Source organism: Danio rerio, chromosome 12 (genome assembly GCF_052040795.2).
Source record: "Danio rerio strain M-AB ecotype USA chromosome 12, GRCz13ab, whole genome shotgun sequence".
NCBI lineage: Eukaryota > Metazoa > Chordata > Actinopteri > Cypriniformes > Danionidae > Danio > Danio rerio.
Window position 1 is genome coordinate 17,115,879 of NC_141032.1, and position 14,459 is coordinate 17,130,337.

The window sequence follows — 14,459 nt, forward strand, 5'->3', positions numbered from 1 at the left end:
CTGTCAGAGTGTGTCTTCTTCCCGAACTGTGCTAGGATGGCTGAGTTTAGGTGCCAGATATGAAAAAGATCTACCGCCTACAGTTGATTTTAATGTTCTGGCAATAATCAATTGTCCAGAATTAATTGAGCGTAGTGGATGTAAGGGCCTATAATATAATACACCAGGAGCTAAGCCATTCAGGACTTTGTAGGTAGTCAATAAAATAAAAAATATATATGCCATATTTACTAGGGAGCCAATGCAATAATGAAAGAACTGGAGTTATATGATCATATTTCTTTGTTCTAGAGAGCACTCTAGCATCTGCATTTTGAACCAGCTGAAGTTTGTTAATTAGGTCAGCAGGGACACTGCCTAGTAACGCATTACAATAATTTAATAGAGAGGTCATGAAGGCATGAATAAGATTTTCTGCATCAGACATTGATAGCATATGTCAAAGTTTGGCAACTTTTTTAAGATGAAAAAATGCAGTTTTACAGATGCTTGAAATCTGGCCTTCAAATGACAGGTTGCTATCCAGAATCGCCCCTAAATTTTTGACTGATGCGCAGGCGGTGAGTCCTCCGTCCACCCTCCGTTCCTCCGAATGTTAATGCATTCTTGTTTCTTCTGTGTGAAGACAAATATAATTTTATTTGCTTTCATCTATTTATATTATATGCATTTTGCAGCAGTCCCGCTGATAACGGAATGGATCCGGAGTCACCATCCTGTCCCGAGCCGCACTGTTGCATAGAGAGTTGTTTGAAATAATTTTGGTCTCAGCTTCTATTTAGCTGTAAGAGAGCGATGATTTGCTTTGGTTTGAATTATCTTCTAAGATATAACATAATGCAAACGAAGTAGATTATTAAATAAGTTTTTAAAAAAACTACCGAAAGTTTAGGCCTTTCTTTGTAATGATTATGCAAGAATCATAATGCATTGCATATTCGGCTCGTTCTTCAGCGGCCTATTTGTATGTATTTTATAAACTGATCGTTTATAAGGATGAGCGATTAGTCGATTAATTGATCATTAATCTAAATGATCATTGATCACGGGTTTTTATATATTACAGTTGAAGTCAGAATTATTAGCCCCCCTTTGATTTTTTTTTATTTTTTATTTTTATTATTTTTTTTATATTTCCCAAATTGTTTAACAGAGCAAGGACATTTTCACAGTATGTCTGATAATATTTTTTTTTTTGGAGAAAGTCTTATTCGTTTTTATTTTAGCTAGAATAAAAGCAATTTTTATTTTTTTATATACCATTTTAAGGTCAAAATTATTAGCCACTTTAAGCTAATTTTTTTTTCCTCGACTGTCATCAGAACAAACCATTGGCGTTTTTGTTTCTTGTTTTGGCCATCTGGCAGACCGGGCAGTTTCTCTCTGGGCCTACGTGCTTTTTGGGCCGGGCTGATAATCTTCTTATGATCTGATCGGACGATAAAACACTAAGCAGACTGTCATTTTTTGTGTGATTGAAGATCCTGTGAGCAGTGAAGCTCTGAAAGTAAGATGTTTCTATTCCAGACAGAGCGGCCCATGTGACATAATCTGCACCCCATTGGTTAATTTCTTTACTGACAACGGGCTGACCCAATCACAAACTTCCATTTTGGGCTCTGTGTAAGCGTGCAACGTAGGTGTGTATTTGTCAAAATAGTCGAGAGTCACGCCTATTTCAGAGCAGAAGCGATGAGCAGGCATTTGCCTTTTGCGTCTGCACTCTGCAGCGTGCAGCGGGGCACAGGTTAATATATTCCTGTCTATCTAGTTACCTATCTGTCCATATAAATATACTTTTTTTTTTTTTTTACTTTTAATCTGCACCACTGCCCGCGGCAAGTTCCTTTTATGCTGTTTTCTTAACCTGCAAGTCTCTTTGTTTTACAAATTATAAAGAATATATGCTTGCTATGAGGAGTGTCATTCATGTATTTTAAGATGCACTCGGTCAGAAGACAATCACATGAGATTTCATGACATTGTGTTTTTGATTGTCAGCATGATGTAGGCTTATAGTGACAATAATATTTATACAATATGGTTATAATGCAGTGCTCGAAATTGCGACCATTTTGGTCACATATGCGCCCAAAATTTTACCTATGCGACCTCAAAATATATTTGGGAGCATTTGTGCGAGTGCAAAAAAATTATGTGCGACCAGTTTTTACTGCAAAATGTTCACCAACATGCCCGGATTTGGGAGACATTCACGCAGAATGCATCTTTGCACTTGAAACGCAGCGCTCAGGAATGGTTTAAAACAGTTGTCATGTCAACTTGCTGTAGTAAACAAAGCCAAATCCGTAATGCTTGCCCCGCCTTCGTGCTCTTCTTATTGGCCCACTGCTCTAGCGCTAAAATATCAGCTGTCAATCACTCAGTCAATGCCTTCTGGCTTGTGATGACAGAGAGAGCTACTACCATGAAAAACTAAAGCGCTGAAGATGAGAATAAAGATAACACTGACAGATTTTATTTTAGAAACCATGGCATCTAAAGTTATAAATAATGACACATCTTAGTAGTGACCATGTGCTGAGTGTTACTCCACCATCTACACTTTTCCAAGAGTGTATAAAAGACTTCCATTGGCTTCAAGTCTGCTATGAAAAGTCTGTGGATGGAATTTTCAGGTAACTGTTTGCCACATCTACCACGCAAGCTTCTGTTTAATCCTTTATTTAATCGCCAGATGCTGTCCACTGTGCAAGTGGCAGATATATGTCAAATTTAACACCACGTACACCATCACAAACGGGCTTACACTGACTAAACTAATATCGCTACTCATGAAAAGTATTGCTATTAACATGACTTATGCATATAATAAGGTAAAGTATATGTCAAAAACATCAGTGCAATATCAGACAGCACCCATGAGAACAGCACAGTTACATCGTTAACAGATTCATCCATGTCGAGCAGTTAGTGTAGGGCTGGTGAGCGGTCCGTGTACAATTTGGTCACTGAGTTATGTTATAAAAATGTGTTTTCTTGTGATAACGGGATTTTGTTTAGAAATATTTTCCTCACACTTGCATATATATATATATATATATATATATATATATATATATATATATATATATATGTGTGTGTGTGTGTGTGTATATATGTATATATATATGTGTGTGTGTGTGTATATATGTATGTATGTATGTATGATGTATATATGTATGTATATATATATATATATATATATATATGTGTGTATATATGTATATATATATATGTATGTGTGTGTGTATATTTTTTTTTCTTCTTTTTTTTTTTGCTTGTTAGATTGATTAGTATTGATTTCAAATGCAATAAATATGTTTGTATGAAACTTGTAGTTACGTTGCTTATAAGTGCGACTAAATTTTTAAAGTTAAGAGCACGGTACTACCTAGGAAAAAGGTTAATTTCGAGCATTGTAATTATATTTATACATGCCAAACTAGTATGCAACTTAAGCAACTTTTTTTTTAAATGTAGTTTTGTAGTTGGGGCCCAAACAAATATTTGTTGCATTTTTAAATTGTTTAAGTTTTTATATTTTAAGTTTGTCATTTGATTGTACAATGTAAAATCTTACTACGTTTGATCTTTCATTGTTGAGTTAAACATTTATAAGGATCTCTGATACATTGCTTTTATTATTTATCTTTATTAATCAACATTAACTGTGTGCTTCAGTAGGCAGTTTTTGTTAAGTTCATTATTTATAAGGCTCCCTCAACCACAAGATGGACTTCCAGTTTGGATTATAATTTTATTATAATTATAAATTTTAAAAAATTAAGTTTTTAATTTGTCAACTCTCGTTATTTCCTATATATGGCTTTTGTGCTTATATAGACAGGGAGTTAGTAAACACATTCAAGGGGGTGCACAGATGGGGAGCTTTTTGTATGCATGTATGTATATATGTATGTATATATGTTCACATGAGTATCAGCTATATCTCACTGCTACGAGTGTGATATTGCTTATATATATATATATATATATATATATATATATATATATATTAATTAAATATATATATATATTAATTTAGAATCATGGATGACTTATTTAAGCGCAATAGCCCAAACATGTCATAGAATATTAATATTAATAATCATAATTTAAATAATGAAATTATATAACCTATCCCAATCCTGACATAGCTGCGTTTAAATAATAACTGAAGACGCTCCTTTAATGCATTCGCACGTTATGTTAAATTATTTTAAATTAGACGCCCCATCCATAACCAACCTTAAATCATACCTGAACACTGTTTAACAGTTCCAAGTAAACTGTTTTGTGTGACATTCTCATAAAATCTCTCTGCTTTTGAGTATTGTTCGTAATTGTTCTTATAGCCCTGTCAATGTTTATCTATTTTGTATTATTATAATATTTCATTTCCTGTTTCTCTTACGTTTATATTCTTTAGCTGTCAATATAATACTTCGCGTCTATGGAAGAAAGAGTCAATAAAGATAGACAATGTGTAACATCATATTCATCAAAAGACGGTTTATGTGCAAGTAACCGCACCGGTCCGAGCAGGTAACGAGCCAGCATGGGAGACAAGCTCCGATAAGATTGCAGAACAACGTCTGTCACTGGATCCGAGAACTGAGATTTAGGCGATCACCAGCTGGCTTCCGTTACATAAGGGCAAATATAGATGACTAAAACCTCATTAACTCATTTTACTCATACTTTTTATCATTTATAATGTCCAAAACATTGATATTAATATTAAATGCTACTTTTGTGCCTTTAATAGCCTTTTTCTCGCCTGTTTACTGGGTTAAAAATCTTACATTATTCCATCTCCACCTGCTGGTGAAAGCTAGAGCAGCTGGCGATCTTCACTCTGCAATCTATTGCTTTTCCTGCAGTTCCCGGATGTAATGTTGAATTTTAACAGTCGAATTTGATCCACTGAATTTATGGAAGCGAATATTTGAACTAAAATAAAATGAACTGAAAATGACCTTTTGAATATTATACATCGTATTTTTAAAGGGTATTGAATATTTTGTAAGTGAAATCTGAAAATTAATTTTGAATTATTGAATTTTTAAGTATGAAAACGTGTTTGAAATATTTTTCGTTGAAATATTCAAAGCTTAAATATACAGATATGTTAAATTTCAGGACCTAAAAATACAAACCCTGGAATTCAAGTCATTAAAATGCAAGAACTTGTTAATACGGTGTATTATTTTTTTCAGTTTGTGATATTCAACAAGCTTTTTAATTCAAGACTTTAGGCATTGATTTTGTTCCATAGTCTCTCTGCTTGTTGCTGGCTGTATTTGGGCGGAGTAATACACATAGGGTAAAGAGGCAGTATGGGTGCTGATATTTCTTAAATCAGCCAATCAGATTCGAGAACCAGACAGAACTGTTGTGTGTGTATATATATATATATATATATATATATATATATATATATATATATATATATATATATATATATATATATATATATTAGTTTTTTGCCTTTTCAAAACGTCAGTGGTCTGCTTCAAATTACTGTTATGTTTTTTAAAACTGTTTAAGTTAACTCCCCAGTTTCAGTGTGATTTTGTAGCATTTTTTTTTTTGCATGTGAAATTTGCACACATAGCAGCAACAAAAATGGGAAAATGTAATGCGAGCTATATTTTAAAAGTATTGCTGCAGATCATTTCAATGTGTTTAAATCGCTCTTTGTGTGCTGCATGCATTTAGTGTGTGTGTGTGTGTGTGTGTGTGTGTGTGTTTGTGTGTGTGTGTAATGCAAATTACCGTTTCATGCACATTGAGCTATAGGTTGGTCCTGGTATGCTGCAATAATAAGCCATTTGTGTTTTGCAGGATGATGTCAGCTGAAAGCACAAACAGTTTCACACTTATTGGAGAAGCTTCTGATGGTGGAACTATGGAGAACTTGAGTCGCAGACTGAAAGTATGGAACCACATACAAAACAGCACTATACGACACTATTCATATTTAAAATGTATACCAGTTTTGACATTTAACAATGAAAATTAAGTCTTTATCTCAAAACCTTAAATAATTGTTGAAATGTAGGGTTGTAAAAAAGTAAAAAAATTTGTCATGAAATTCTGTCATGAAATTAATTTTACACTATTACTTTAATTTTAAATCAAATCGTGTTTAATATTCTACTAGTATAAGCATTGGTCCATCCTCTTCAGCTCACCTGCAGTGAGTGCCAAGCTAATGACTAATCTCAATTTTAGTTATTTGATGGTTGAAATAAAAGTGATAAAGTAGTTGTTTGAATTTCAAATATGTCGTTTACTTATGAGGATAGTGCCTATTTGAAGATGTTTCAATTTTGGAGATCTAGATAACCTAAAACCAATCATCAAAGAAAACTGAATCATCTTGTTTTAACAAAGGACTTGACAAACTAGCATATATGCTAACTAAGTCAAACTCGCATAGTTCTTTGTCTGTTGCTTATGCAGGTTGCTGGTCCTTCTCCATTCTGATCAGTGTTCCAGCTAGGTTATGAGCTGAAATTGTCCAGAATAGAGACTTGAAAGTCTCTGAAGAGTTACAAAGGCCGAAGCCCAGCCTTAGCCTAAGTAAGGCCTATAAGGTCTGGGTCACATTTTTGAAAGAAGAGGAGTAAGAGTCAAGAGTGAGAAGAGTCAGAGAGAGGCGGTACAGAAGAGAGCTTGGATAGTGTGAACTTGTCCAGCTCCTTAAATAGGTTTGCTGATGTCATGAACTCAGGGATTGAGTTACCCAATAGGATGTTGCCCTCTAGCCAGTTTTATGGCTCTTTGTGTAAGGCTAGTGTAAGTATCAAACACTTTAGTGATTGTATTTGAGTCTAAGTTATTAAGCAACACTTGTAAGGGTTTTAATACAAAGAAGATTGACATACTTCCAGTAACTCATCATTAAACACTATTTAGCACAGACATACACACAACAACATTGCCTACATTAAAATATTAAAATATAGAAATAGCTATTAAAAGAAAGGTCCAGTTCTGTTCTTGTGTGATTGTGAAAAGTCTTTGAAGCTAGCTTATCAAGGTTGTTACCATGGTAACTCGGTGCCTAGGTATGTGACATGTGACCTCCCAGTGGGGTGGGATTCTGGGGGCTGCTTAAAGGGCCATGAAACCCCCTCGTTTCAGCAGGGTGTTTTCACACCTCTACTTTGGAAAAAGTCAGAAAAGTGGGCGTGTCCAGCTTTGTTTAGGGGGGAGTGTCGGAGGAAGAAAAGAGGCATGGTGTGGGAGTGGCTATTTGGGTGCGCTGACTTTCAGAGTCAAAACACACACACACACACACGCACACACACACACACACAGGGGAGAAAGGGTCTGTGTTTACATGGACATCTGTAGTCGAATTATTTGCCAAATTATTAAATTGTGGACTTTAACTGCAGTTTGGCTCTTTCATTCCGGGAATTCATTCATGTCCCTCGTGACAAATGAAATATTTGATTCGAGGAACTGCTCTAAGCGTGTATTTTTCATGCAATGTTTGATACCGCACGGCGAATGAGAGAAAAAAAAACTCAGCATTTCCCGGAAACTTAGATGTACTCGGCAGGTAGCGTCAGAAAGCCACGTGTGTTATTCCGGTCACTAAATGCGGTGAAAATCCTACACGAGGTTAAAGTTTGGTTGTAGTGCTAACATGTTTACACTCGGTGCAATAGTTAACTTAGTTCGATATGAACAAACTGAATAAACAAAGAGCACTGGTCGCTGACTTACCAAATCTGTAGAGACAGGACAATCACCAGCAACTAGAGCCGCGTCTTTATTAAGAGGAGACTAAAGCGAATCCGGATCTCAGCCTTTGCAGATTAGAACAGCTTTCAGGTAAACAATAATCCTCCTTAGACACGTAGGTTATTGTTGTGGAGCGTCGTGTACACTGTTAATCCACACGTGACTCCAGCTGCACTCTCACAGAGAGAAAATGAAAACAAAACTTAACAGCAGCAAACTATAAAAGCAACACTTCACGCTTGTTTTGCCAACACAACGTGGAGTCTCTGTCATCTAAACACTATGACAGTAATGAATATTAATGAAGTTGCACAATAGAGCACGCTGATTGGTTTGAACCAAGCCTTACTCATGCATTAATGCAACACACTGTAAGAAGTAATAAGACACACTCTGGCACAGACGTCCAGTCTGCACGCTGGAATACAACGCTATTATGTCATGATCGTGACGCAGCTTCAAAAATTCGTTTCAAACCAGAAGTAAGAATTTGCTTGAAATAACGCAAAAACAACCAATTTACACTTTTTAGTGAAATATAGGTGTCCTAATAGTGTTTTTAGCAGTGTGGGACACATATACGACTGTCAACAGCTCCAAAAATGTGTTTTGATGTTTCGTGACCCTTTAAAAAGTTTATGTAATAATGAAATGTATCGGTCTGATTTTCCTCCATTTGTTACACAATGCTCAACACACAAACACACACACACACACACACACATGGCATGCATGCATCTAGATGTGCACCTTTATGCACAAAAACACCCTTTGTACATAACAAATGCTTCTGGCTTTTTTGTGCACAGTTACAAAACACATGTGCAGAACCTCTTTAGCAGACTTGTGCAAACTCTGCGTTTGCTTTCACTTTGCCCCAAAGCTCCAGCTGGTCGGCTGTGACCCAAGGTATTTCTTCATGCATAATGTGACATGCGTGAGATATATTTTTATTATTATTTCCTTTTAAAATGTACATTTTATTAAAAACCTTTTTTTTAACCGTTGCCTTAATTTTAATTCAGCCAAAATGTTATGATGCTTAGTCTGCGAATAGGCCTTTTGCATTTTTTTTATTATTATTTATCCATTTAATTAAATACTTTGGATTATATCTAGGCCTACTTTTTGTATTGTTCTTGGGAAAAGGGATAATCTCACCTTTTTTTTAAATCTGTTATAGCAAAATATTTTTTTCTTCTCTCCATCTTGTAAGCTAATCCATAGGCATATTTCTTTATTTTAAAATCTATTTTTTGAGCACAAAAAATTAATGATATTGTTTCGAGTGATCTCATAGGAGACTGCTGTGAATAATCAAAAAGTTACAGCATATTTCTCATAATGACAAATTCTGTTATCCTGAGCAACTGAAACATAATTTAAGTAGGCTGTAGGGAATGTGGCTGATTAGACACATAATTATTTTGCTTTATTCAACAAATAATGCACATATTATAAATCCACCCATAAATAAATAAATAAATAAATAAATAAATAATTTGTAAATGTGTTATCCGATTTCAAAGGTATTTACGACACGAAGGGAATGTACTGCTTGGAATGGTCAGAGGTGAACTGCCAGAATGCTAGCATTAGCATAATAGCTTAGAAATAGGATCCTCATCTGCCATCCAAAGCCACGCCTCTTTAAGTCATGAACACACGAACGTGCAGATTAGATATAACACTAGATCATGTCATTCACCAGTTAGAAAACTCTATGGAGACATGCAATTTATCAAGTATAGTTTTTTACAGGCCAGCAGGTGCAGGATTATATTTCTCTAAAAATGTGTCACAGGCTGTCACTGTTCAAAATGGAACAAATGTGTGAATATAAATTATTCATAATTGTTATTAAACTAAATAAAAGTTAGATTGAAAAAAGGGGTGAAACAGAAATATACTGTCATCTTTTTACATTGCACTTATGTTTGCATTACTAAGACGAGTGATTTTTAATTTTCAATTGAGCTCGCCGATCCTCGTACATCAATTTAGATCATTGTTTTGAACTGCACGTAATTTTCCTGCAGTGTGCAAAAGTAATTCCAATATTGATACTGGGTTTAGAAAAGTTTTGGTTCTGCATTTTTAGCAGAAGCCCTTTCAGAAATAATCTTTTCATGCATACAAGGCCACGTTGGTCTTTCAGTAAGAAGGTTAGGTCGATGCAGAGTTTGCGGATGACATCTCTCTGTCAATTGTAGATATGTGCTTCACGTGTGCGCGCAAGTGACGTATCTGTCTGCTTAAAGAGGCTGCTCAGAGATTCAAATTTAAATTTGTTGACACCCAGTTAGAGATACCTGTCGTAATTAGGTCAGACAATATTTAATTGGATTTTTTGTTTTACTTTTTTTTGCAGAAAATAAAAATACATATAAATATATTTAGATCATTTACTGTAATTATTGCTATAGGAATGTGAAGACACTTTCAACCAGCACAACAAAAAATGTTTCTGAAGACAATCACCTACTGAAACTTTAAGACTTATGCTTTTATTGTAAACTTGTATTCCCAGTTTGTGTGTAATCAGGTGTTTTGCAACCAAGCATCTTGCTCATGTATTAATATTCTGTGTTATGTATGCTACTGTAATTAAGATTTAACACTATCACAGTTAAACAAGATCATAGATGGTTCATGTTTGATGTCCCTGCAGAGCTAATATGATATACGGAACTTTCGTTTAGGGCTGGGCGATATTGCAAAAAAATATATATTACTGTCATGTTTCATATCATTAGATATCAATATTTATGTAACACCTTTTAACAATACATTTAGGAATATTAGGATTTTCTTTTTTACCACCTTTTTTAATTAACCAACATTACTAAGGCAAATAGTTTTAATAGTCAAAAACTAATATATTTAAGCAAAATATCTGATCTCTTTATAATAAAATAAACATTAGTGTTAAAAAGACTCTTAAACTTGATAGATAAAATGTTACAAGGTGTGTGCAATAATAAAGGTAGATCTGTAAAGTGTCAAAAATAATGATACAGCAAACTCTGTAAACAAAACAAATAATGATAATCAAATTTGAGTTATGAAACCAACCATCATTATTCAAATACATACTGCAACATTACAAATTGTGATGTTGAATGAGAAAAAACACCTTTCTGGTGACACACTTACATCCTTTTTTATTTACAATCTCCTCACAGCTGCTATATGACACTCATTTTAGCATGTGTTGTCTAACCTAAAGTGACAAGCGCGAGTGAGTGCCTTGCTTCACCATTTACTATGTCATCTCTCGTAATTAGGCAATCTTTTTTTAGAGGAAATTCAGAAAAGTTCCAATACATTTCAACTAAAGCCTGGTTTATATTTCTTTGTCAAGTGATCGGCTTGACCCACAACGCATGCAACGCGCATAGCTGTGCATTTATACTTATGTGCGCTGTTTCCGTTGGTCTACAATAACACTTTCGAAACACTAGTTGGCAGAGAGGTGTTTATGTTCCTCTGTATTGAGTTTTTTGCACTGGTGTTTTGTTTTTTTTGAATGCTTCCTTAATGTACAAGTTGCTCAAACTCTCTTATTTTGAGGCAGGAACCGGCGGACATGCAACAACTTTAACCATGAGGTAAACACAAAACAAAACTTTCCATCCGGAGCTCCTTCACTGGACTCCACACTTGTACACAACTGCTCCGTCGGTCTCGTACGGCTCTCGGTCCCGCCCAGACTTGTCAGCGCTACCAAGCCGACCAATCACAGAGCTGTGTGTGTGCGAGTATGAGTGCATGTGTGTCCGTGTGTGTCCGTGTGTGTGCGTGTGTGTGCGTGTGTGCGTGTGTGTGTGTGTGTGTGTGTGTGTCACGTTTAGTACCTTGGTGACACGTGGAACTATGCCAGGGCAAGCACAGTGATACACAGTTATGTCTGCTTGTCTCCTCCAAAAACAGCTTTTGCAGACACTGAGTGATGTTGTGAATGTTTATAATATTTTTGCGCCAGATGGATGCAAGTTGCTCTCTGTTGCTTTCGTGACTGTCACCTAGCAATGGCCGTAAACAAAACAGAAGCTCGATGATGCAAGCTAACCGGGGTGATCACAAACCAACCAAGGAGGTGGCAAGGTAGGACAATCAAATTTGGGTACGGTCCAGGCAATTGAACCAAGTGTGAAAGCACCCTAAATGTACAAATGCCTGCACACCATGTGCACATCGTTTCCATGTGCACGTCATACATGTTGAGAGCGCACCTCCATTGGAAATGACAAACTGACAACCTAAGCTTATTGGCGTTGCTGCTAGGGCACACTCTCAGCAGCTGTTTTAATATAACTATAGCACTTCATACCAAAACTACATACCGAATCTTTTTTTATTGATATTGACAATGGTGTTTAGTCAATAATTACCGATTACAATTTTATCGCCCAAACCTACGATCGTTTACATTTTATGTTAATACGTGTACAACATTTTAACATATAATACAAGTCAAATGAAATTTGGAAATCAGTACTTATTTTTTTAAATAAGCATTTTTTCATACTGACCCTATGTTTTTTACCGATTTTGGGGTTGTACTTCAGCAATGTCTGTGGCACTGCTGATGTGTTATGAAGCATCCTTAAATCAAGATTTGGTACTTCTGGCGGTGTAAGCAGGTGTCAAGTTCTGTTCAAAAATTTAACTCCATAAAGCTGGTCAGTTGAGAATGAGCAAGAATGAAACGTCAGAGGCATCTTACCTGGGCTGAGGACAAAAAAAAAACCTGGACAATTGCTCAGTGCTTTGCCATAGTCCTTTTTTCAGATGAAAGTATATTTTAAGATTTTGTGAGTGCTTGTCATCTGCTTGTGTTTTTCCACTGTTTTATATCAGGTTAAGGGTCAGACTGGATGTTCAAAAGTCTTGTTAAGGCACATTCAGTCTTTTTTTTTTTTTTTTTATAGACCTTATTTCAGCTACATATTTTCTCCAAAACCTACCAACCACGCGTAAATTTTTTTTCTTTCTAAAAAATGCAAGCATGTTTCTTAATAATTGTCCTGTATTATTTTAGCACAGTTTGTGCTGGATGCAAATAAAATACATGTTGGCCAGTACTATGAAATAAGTACACATCAGGGCATGTCAAAACATCTTAGGGTCCCCAAAATCACATCAGACCCCTGAGGGTTAAAGTGTTAATTTGTTACTTTAAATGACTGTAGCATTTGTTCAAATTGGAAATTAATTTCCACAACTGCATTTCCACTAGTTCCTGACTTTACCGCTGGTCCCCTCTTTCTTTCATTCCCCCTTTCATGAATCGAGGTCTGAAGTCGTTGATATAGACAGAAATCTTTAGTTTTAGGAGTGAATGCTAAAAAAAGTATCTGAAACAAAAGCATATTTAGCAAGAAACCAAATTTGGTGTTAACATAATTTGGTTTTGCACTTCTAAGGATGCACGCTAAGTTCACTTGCATATTATGCATAGTTCCTTTATTTGCTTGAAAGTAGTTCACATAAAGCCAAGTTATGTGTTGCCTTTTTTTCAGGAGCAATGCTCACTTTGGTATTAGGTAAAATTTGCATTATTTTGCTGACTAATGAGGCAAGACACGTTGTATATGACATCTAGTATCGTATTTACGTTGTTATTGATATGGTAAGGTCTTTATTTTATTCAACAGCGAATGTTTAAAAATTGTAATGTAATGTGTATTTAAATAGCGCATTTATTGTGTGGCCATACACCCAAACCTCTTCACAATCATGAGGGGGGTCTCTCCACACCACCACCAGTGTGCAGCATCCACTTGGATGATGTGACGGCTGCCACAGGACAATGGCACCAGTGCGCTTACTAGTGTTGGGGTACTCGAACTTGGACTCGGACTCGAGTCCAGTTTTGATTGGACTTGCACTATTCACGGACTTGGGTAAACTTTTACTCGGACTTGACTCGGACTTGGACATTTTGGACTCGGAAAATATCATGTAGGGTCCAGCCAGTTGGTCCAATGACGGTATCCAATGGTGGATGAAGGTTCACTGCATGTTCGGTCTTTCCAGTGCACAATGTTGATTTATATTAAACTTAACTCATATCTGACTCCAATTTTAGTATGAGATGGTTTAGAATATTAATATGTTTATCCTCGTTTTATCTGACTCCAATTATAAAACATTGATAAGATTATTTTGTTTCCTTTCACATTATTTTAGATTATGTTTGAATATTCTTTTGATTTGTTATTATACCTTATTCTCATTTACTCAGATTCCGATAGCATCTCGAGTCTTGCACCGGCCGGGTGTACAATCTCTTAATACAAGCTTGTCAGTCTTGGTCATTAAACAGAGGCGATTAACCACTCTCCTAAAAAGGCAGAACCCTACTTACTCAATTTAGGAGATTTTTATGTGGTCCCCATAGATCTGTTATCTACTTAATCAAGACAAAGTATTTTAATAATAATCGCACAGGATTATAAATTTGTAGATGAAGGCCTAAATATCCACATTTAAAGTAGTTTCAACAATATTTTGTTGTTCTAAATAGAAAACCCATAGTTGGCCTTTTGCAGTCTACGTATACATGAAATAATGCCAATTTGCTAGTCGGATCTCTAACAACATTGTTTAGCGTGCCACGCTGCTCCGTCTAACATGTTTTAGTCCGTTACTAACCTGTACAGTGGCTTGTAGTGCTATGGACAACAACA

At 35.6% G+C, this 14,459-nt stretch overlaps 1 protein-coding gene across 2 annotated transcripts in view; it reads left to right on the top strand.

Moving 5' to 3' along the window:
• The window catches only part of becn1 (beclin 1, autophagy related), a 412,014-nt gene that overhangs the window by 359,999 nt on the left and 37,556 nt on the right, over positions 1-14,459 (top strand). Inside the window, 1 exon segment of one of the 2 annotated variants that reach the window (NM_200872.1) lies at positions 5,851-5,941. The exons of the other annotated variant lie outside the window; for it this stretch is intronic. Coding sequence (NP_957166.1) covers positions 5,851-5,941 — 91 coding nt within the window. 2 annotated transcript variants of the gene reach the window in all.